The 8,404-nt window shown below is 49.3% G+C and overlaps 1 protein-coding gene across 3 annotated transcripts in view; it reads left to right on the forward strand.

Annotated features, from left to right (window-relative positions):
- The first annotated feature begins 289 nt into the window (after window positions 1-289).
- The window catches only part of Trim67 (tripartite motif containing 67), a 42,446-nt gene continuing 34,331 nt past the window's right edge, over window positions 290-8,404 (forward strand). For 2 of the 3 annotated variants that reach the window (XM_027404821.2, XM_027404822.2), the window contains exon 1: window positions 290-1,300. In XM_027404821.2, coding sequence (XP_027260622.1) covers window positions 290-1,300 — 1,011 coding nt within the window. The remainder of the gene's footprint in view (window positions 1,301-8,404) is intronic. The other variant, XM_027404823.2, reaches the window with a different exon arrangement.

Below are 8,404 nucleotides of genomic sequence, written 5' to 3' on the forward strand. Positions count from 1 at the left end.
AACCTCGGAGGCCACCGTAAGGCTGCCCGCCACCTTCAGACGGCTGCTTCTGGTGCGGGAGCCTCGCCCGCAGGAGGTGAGGACCCCTCCCTTCTCTGGAAGCCAAGCGACTTAGGGCGGTGGCCTGAGGACAGAGAGGGGCGTGCCCCACGCGGGTGAAGACAGCATGCCCGTGTAATGCCCCCGCCTCCCGTCTCAGCAGAGCTGACCTCGCCCGCCCCGCTGCGCTTGTCTTCCAAGCTTGACCATTCTTCGCTGGTCCCGAGCGGCTCGGGCCCCGGGCGCGGCGATGGAGGAAGAGCTGAAGTGCCCCGTGTGCGGCTCCCTGTTCCGGGAGCCCATCATTCTGCCCTGCTCTCACAATGTCTGCCTGCCTTGCGCCCGCACCATCGCAGTTCAGACCCCGGACGGCGAGCAGCACCTGCCGCCGCCGCTCCTGCTTTCGCGGGGTGCCGCTGCGGCCGCCGCCGCGCCCCCTCCAGATCAGGATGCTGCTGCCGGTGCGACCTGCGGAGGCGCGGCAGCTAGCACAGCTGGAGGCCTGGGCGGCGGAGCGGCAGGTGGCGGAGACCACGCGGACAAGCTGAGCTTGTACAGCGAGACTGACAGCGGCTATGGCTCCTACACCCCCAGCCTCAAGTCCCCCAACGGAGTCCGCGTGCTGCCCATGGTGCCTGCGCCCCCGGGCTCTTCTGCCGCCGCGGCCCGGGGCGCCGCCTGCTCCTCACTCTGCTCATCCTCCAGCTCCATCACCTGCCCGCAATGCCACCGCAGCGCCTCCCTGGATCACCGCGGTCTGCGAGGCTTCCAGCGCAACCGGCTGCTGGAGGGCATAGTACAGCGGTACCAGCAGGGCCGTGGGGTAGCTGCGGGGGCATCTGCAGCCCCAGCGGTGGCCATCTGCCAGCTGTGCGACCGCACCCCACCGGAGCCGGCAGCCACTCTCTGCGAGCAATGCGACGTGCTCTATTGCGCCACCTGCCAGCTCAAGTGCCACCCGTCCCGGGGCCCCTTCGCTAAGCATCGGCTAGTTCAGCCACCGCCGCCTCCCGCACCCCCAGAGGCTAGCCCTACTTCAGCCGGCACATCCACCGCTCCCAGCGCAGGAGGATGCAGGAGTCCAGGGGGTGCCGGGGCCAGCGTGCCGCGAAAGTTCCCCACGTGCCCCGAGCACGAAATGGAGAACTACAGCATGTACTGCGTGAGCTGTCGGAGTCCGGTGTGCTACCTGTGCCTGGAAGAAGGCAGGCATAGCAAACATGAGGTGAAGCCACTGGGAGCAACATGGAAGCAGCACAAGGTAAGCACTGGCTGTGCGGGAATGTCAGCCAGGGTGAAAGTCAAACAGAGTCTCCTGGACTCTTTTTAGGAAATTGCGGGAGGGTTTTCCCCAGAGTCCTTCTCTTGCCTGAGGGTCAAAAAGGAATCACTCCACCCATCCACCCACGTATTCATTCTTCCATCCTGTGCATGCATCCATCTACCCATCCATTTGTCTCTTCATCCATGCATGCTCCCATTCATTCCCTCCATCAACCTATGCATTCATGCACCTATCCATGCATTTGCCTCTTCATCCATGCATGCTTCCATGCATCCCTCCATCCACTTATGCATGTATTTGCATATGCATGCATGCATCTGTCTATCCATCAGCATGTTCACAGATCCATCTATCCATGTGTTCATAAATGCATGCGTGCACGTATCCATCCATCCATCCTAGGATTCCAGCAGTCACTATCTGGCCAATAGTCAATGGATTAGGTACCCTACACTGGGTATTGGATGGGTGAGTTATGAAAATGACTTGTTAAGTTTTCTCTCTGAGCCTTTCCTATTCTTCGAAAAGGGTTGCCAAAGCACAGAAGCAGGGCTCTTACTCTTAAAGTATAAGGCACACTCCTTCTAAGGGAGAAATGGGTTTTAAAGTGAAAGTGTTACCAGCTGGCTGTAGGAACCCATCTTCCTTGAATCTGCTGCCAAGGCAGGGAGGCGAGGAGGCAGAACCCAACTCAAACACCCTGGAGCACCCAGTATTTATCTTGCCCTGCTCCCACATATTCTCTATCAGCTTCACCTCACTGAGCAGACATGCTTTTTCCTTTTCAGCTTCCAGAGGAGAAATGTCTCTTCCCTCAATTAGTTTCCAGCTTGTTCTATGCCCAGAATTCCTTTCAGCCTATAGAGAAGAGGTGATGCCTCTTGGGCTGTGCAAGAGATTTTGGGTGTGTCCTTCTAAGGGGGGGTGTGTGGTTTTCCCCAGAGTCCTTCTCTTGCCTGAGGCTCTGATACTGAAGCTGTGGAGGAATGGCAGACTAAATTCTGACTCAGAGACCAAACACATCTGCCTACAGTCTTCCCCAGGGACTTGCCTCTGGGAGTGCCACTGTTAGCCACTTATGCCAGGTGGCATGCTCCCTTCTCTGGCACAGGGTGAGAGACAAAGCCATGACAGTTTGCCTGGACCATTCACCGACTGTTGAGGCAAGGACAGGTCAGTTCCTCACCTGACATTCCATCCAGCAGCCTGTATGACAGGCCTCAATACCCCCTTAGGCTGGCAGATTAGAATCACTTGTTCATGAACCGTTAAAGAGGCTGCATTTCTGAAATCCACCCTGAAAGATGTAAGAGGTGCCCAGACTGTCCAACAAGAAATGTATTTGGATTGAGTAGAGCCATAGGAAAATTAGAGAGCTTGCAAAGGCACCTTATCATATGAACTGCAAACAGCCCAGAGCAGCCAGATAGAGATAGGGCTTATCTATGTAACACATAGATACTTTCATCTGATATAATAAATGTATATTGTTATGATAATTTAATATTTAGAAGAGGTTTTTTTAGGGCAGGGTTTCTCTGTGTAACAGCCCTGGCTGTTCTGGAATTCTGTACATTATGCTAGCCTTGAACTCACAGAGATCTGCCTGTCCCTGCCTCCCAAGGGCTGGGACTAAAGGCATGGGCCACCCCTCACCCCATCTCACCCCCGTTGAAGAGTTGTTTTTAAGATCCTCTTTTACTTATTATGTGTTTCTGGCTGACACTGAGCTTACAAAAATTATTTTTGCAGCCTCCCTAGTGCTGGGATTACAGATGTAAACCACAACACACAGCTACACTTTTTAAATGAAAAATATAGAAAAAAGTAAGCAGAGAACCCTTTGAAAATCTGCCTTGGAGAAGGACATGTGTTTAATAGATGTGGGGTAAGATCCTTAGTCCTAGAACAGGGATTCTCAGCAGGGTCAATGTGCATTTCCACCCCAGCTTCTCCTGACACTGAAAGGGCCCTAGATCTGGCTTCCATCACATCTAGTAATCACATAGTACAAATGAGAAGTCTCTCAGTGGCCCAGCCCCTGCTATGTACTCCTGGAGTGAAGCCCTGCTCTAGGGTTCCACACCTTGTTTCCACATTTCAGACTTGTGAGCTACTAGCTATGTGGGCTTAACTTCTTGAATAAGATCTGGTTTGGATTCTTGTGGGAAGGGGTAAGTCTAACTCTCTGTGTGCATAACCTCCAATGTGGTACTCAAGCCATTAAGTGTCATTCATTATTTTAGTGTACTTATGCATAACCCATGAACTTGCAGAATGCTACAGGGCAGCAGCACCCTGTTCTTTCAGCCTCATCGACTTGGAAAAAGCAGCAACTGGTGACTGTGGGTACTTTTTTCCTGATTTTTATTTCAGTTTTCTTTAATTGGTATGTTTTTAAACTTACCTTTTTGGGGGGGGTTCAAGACAGGGTTTCTCTGTGTGTAGCCTTGGCTGTCCTGGAACTTACTCTGTAGACCAGGCTGGCCTCAAACTCACAGAGATCCATCTGCCTCTGCCTCTCTAGTGCTGGTATTAAAGGCATGCACCACCACTATCCAGCTACATTTGTTATTCTTTGTGTTTGTGTGCACTTGTTCATGCTATGGTTCGATTCTATTAGTATGAGGACAACTTTTAGGAGTTGTTCTCACCTCCCAACATCTGGGTTCCTTAGACATCAAGTTGGTTAGGTCATCAAGCTTGTCAGAAAGTGCCTTTACTCACCAAGCCATTTCCAATCTTGCCATCCTCCATGTGCCTTTCAATTTTTGTTTTATTCATGTTATTGTATTTATGTGTTTGCAAGTGCGTGTGTGCATGAGTGCACACCTGTGCATGCTCTTGTTTAGGGCAAAGGTTGATGTCCACTGTCTTCCTCCTTGTATTCTAAGACAGTCTCTCGCTGAATCTGGAGTTCACTGATGGGCTAAAATGGCTGCTCAGTGAGCTCCTGGGATTCTCCTATCTTTGCCTCCTTAGCACTGGGATCACAGACATGTGTGGCTATACTCAGCCTGTATAGGTTCTGGGGATCTAAACTCATCTCCTCATCTCTTTTAGTTATTGTTTATACATTAATGACTGAGAATGACTGTCCCCAATGCCACATTGTGTTGCATATTGCTTGGTAGTCAGTGTAGCTGCCTTTCTTGTTTCATCCCTTAGGTGTGTAGACATGATTGTATAAATTAAGAAATCTGGTGAGGAGAGATGTCAGCAGTTAGGATTACCTGCTGCTCTTGCAGAGGACCAGAAGATGTCTCTGTGATTAAGAACACATTGTTCTTGTAGAAGATCAAAGTTTGGTTCCCAGCAACCACAGCAGTCAGCTCACAATCCCCTGTCATTTCAGCTCCCCGGGAAACCAGTGCCTTCTTCTGGCCTTTTCAATCACTAGCACATATCCATACGCATACACACACACACACACACACACACACACACACACACACACACACACACACCTTTTAAAAAAGAAGTTTAGGTTTGAAATCTCCCATTCAGATTTCATGAGCTGTTATGTTTTCATAGACTAGAGGGCCAAGGCTAATTTGGGTCCTGTTAACCCAAACGTTTGTAATGTTAAAGATTGCAAAGCAGAGAACTGGGGTGAGAATTTGAATTCATGAGAGAAAGGAAGTGTCCTACGTAGAAAAGTGAAGTTGATAATAAGCTAAGGATTCAGGGTCCAAGGTTGTGCAGGGGAAAAAAAATCATTGGTCATCCCTGGCTTGGTGACAACAGCAGTTTAGTAAATGTTTCTCTTCTGCTTGGTAATGGGGACACATGGGAAACACATGGGTCTCTGCCCTGCACCATGGTCAGTGTCACCTGTGGGAATATAACTGTGCAGATCTCACGTTTGAAGCTTGTGCCTAGTGCTCCAGCCTCTGGGAACTAGGGCTTCTTCCTAATTCCATAAGAGACACAATGAGAGAGGAAGAAAGCAAGCTCCCCTCTTCTTCCCCAGCTTCAAGGGAAACTACAGAGTGTGGAGCATCTCACTGGGGAAGAGCAAGAGCAGCTGGGAAGAAGGCTCAGTGAATGATGGCTCAGTGGACAAAGTGCTCTCCTTGTGACTATGAAGACCTGGGTTTGATCCCCAGCATCCCATGTGAAAAGCTAGGTGTGGTGGTCTGCACCTGTAATCTCAATGCTGGGGTAGAGGGGAGGTACAGATAGGAAAATCACTGGGCCTCCCTGGCCAGCCAGCCTAGTCTACTTGAAGAGTTGCAGGTCAGTGAAAGAACGTGTGCTTTAAAACAGGGTGGAAGGCTCCTGAGAATACCTGAGGTTGTCCTCAGGCCTCCACTTGCATTTACACACATATATACATATACACTCCCCACCACCTGCATGCACTCACACATATGCACATATACCCCTCCACAGACAGCAGGCACTCACATATATGCATATATACCCCTCCACAGACAGCATGCACTCACACATATGCACATATACCCCTCCACAGACAGCATGCACTCACACATATGCACATATACCCCTCCACAGACAGCATGCACTCACACATATGCACATATACCCCCTCCACAGACAGCAAGCACTCACATATATGTACATATACCCCCTCCACAGAGAGCATGCACTCACACATATGCACATATACCCCCTCCACAGACAGCAAGCACTCACATATATGCACATATACCCCCTCCACAGACAGCAAGCACTCACATATATGCACATATACCCCTCCACAAACAGCAAGCACTCACACATATGCACATATACCCCCTCCACAGACAGCAAGCACTCACACATATGCACATATACCCCCTCCACAGACAGCATGCACTCACACATATGCACATATACCCCCTCCACAGACAGCATGCAATCACACATATGCATATATACCCCCTCTACCACCTGCATGCACACATGCACACATACCTCTGTACATATACCTGCATACACAAACATACACAAAACTCCAAAACCAAACAAAGGGCTAGAGACATGGCTCAGTGAATGCATGGGGATTTGAGTTCAGATCCCTAGCACCTGGGTTTTTTTTTTTTTTAAGTGTGCAGCACTTTACAGGTTACACCTGTAACCTCTGCACTAGGGAAGTAGAGATGGGAGGGTCTTAGGGATGACTGGCCAGTTAGTTTAGTCGAACCAGTTAATTCCAGACTGTATCTCAAAAACTAACATGGAACACAGTCAAGGAAGAAACCAATGTTAACCTCTGACCACCACAAATATCTTTATACACATCCATATATACATGTGTACAGACATATGAAAACACACACTTCCATGTGCAAAGCAAAGCAAAATGAGGCTCTTACTTGGGGCTGGAGGGGGAATGAAGAGAGTCCACAGCTGAGCACAGTGTCTAGCTTTGGTGTTGGGCAAGAGAGCACCGGGTAAGCTGTGAGAGGGCTGCTTCTGAAAGGTAAAGCAGAATCTCTACTTCAGACCCCACTGTGGCCGCACAAGTTTCCCAGTGAAACTTAGGTTTGAAATCTCCCATTCAGATTTCATGAGCTGTTATGTTTTCATAGACTAGAGGGCCAAGGCTAATTTGGGTCCTGTTAACCCAAACGTTTGTAATGTTAAAGATTGCAAAGCAGAGAACTGGGGTGAGAATTTGAATTCATGAGAGAAAGGAAGCCTCCTTAGAGGCTTAGGCTCTTTCCTGTTGTCCTTGTCTCAACATGGCAGGGTCCACATCACAGCCTAGGTGGGCTGCCAGAGCATTTCCACCTAGACAGTGTTTCCGAGGCTGGAGATACCCTCCACACAGCTGTGCTAATTTTTCTATGCCGTGACTAAAGCCTGTCATCTGATTAGTGGTTCTCAAGTAAGGAGACATTAGGTGACACTGAGATCTGCTGATTATCACCTTTTAAAACAGTGTGAGGACCTGTCTAAACACTTTTTTATATGGTTCTCCTGGGAGTGGATTAACCCTTTCCAAGAACTTCTGATGTGAGTCATAATAGGGAGGATTGCCCTTTGGTCTACTGGTAGCATAGCTTCATCCTGCACCACCATCCCACTTCAGCAAGAGGTGATAGGTTATTATGGGCTGCAGGGATTCCTAGCCATGTCTGAAATTCCTGCTTCAGGGAGGACAGAATGAAGGTGGTCAGCCCTGCCTGAATACATTAAATGTGATAGGCGCAGTGGTGCAGGTCTATGATCCCAGCTTTCCATAATTCAAGCCAGCCTGGGCTACTTAGAGACCCTGTCAAAAAAGAAAAAGAGGGAGAGGGGATGAAGGGAGTGAGGGAGGAAGGGACAGAGCGAAGGAGGGCACATGGGTTCTATACCTCAGTTGGTAGAGTGCTGCTTACCATACACAAAGCCCTGGGTGTGTGGTAAGCAAGCATCCCGAGTGCCAGGTAACTGGACATAGGGATGCAATCCTGTAATCCCAGCATGCAGGAGGTGGATGAAGGAAGATCAAGGTCATCTGGTATGTGAGACCTGTCTCAAAGGTGGTGGGAGTAGATGTTACTTCTGGACCTGAGGTTGTAAGGCTGTAGAATGCTGGCAAGGTCTGGTTCTTGGATAGCCACAGGACAGAATAGCTTTAGAGAACACATCACTGATGCCCAGTGAGCTGGCCCCACAGAGCAAGAGACAGCGTGATCTAAAAATCTCAGGAAAGACTGGACTCTATCCCCTTTGGCCCTGAGGCTCTTCCAACAGAATGGGGGTCCTCCGCAGCTAGTCTGATGAATTTTGTAAAAGAGCATTTTTAGGTTTTTGTTTGTTTGTTTGTTTTTTCAAGACAAGGTTTCTCTATGTTACAGCCCTGGCTGTCCTGGAACTTGCTTTGTAGACCAGGCTGACCTCAAACTCAGAGACCCACTTGCCTCTGCCTCCCAAGTACTAGGATTAAAAGCGTGTGCCACCACTGCTCAGCTTCTTGATGGACCATTTTAAAACAAACGTATTTTATGCCTTGCTATTCAAGGTTGCTAAACCCCTTCACCTCAAGTTTCCTCATTTGAAAGTGAAGAGGCTATAGTTCGTAGGCTTGGACATAGCTGGTGAGAAAATGAGAATAAAGAGAGGTAGCTCAGTTAGTAGAGTGCT

Source organism: Cricetulus griseus, chromosome 3, assembly GCF_003668045.3.
Source record: "Cricetulus griseus strain 17A/GY chromosome 3, alternate assembly CriGri-PICRH-1.0, whole genome shotgun sequence".
NCBI lineage: Eukaryota > Metazoa > Chordata > Mammalia > Rodentia > Cricetidae > Cricetulus > Cricetulus griseus.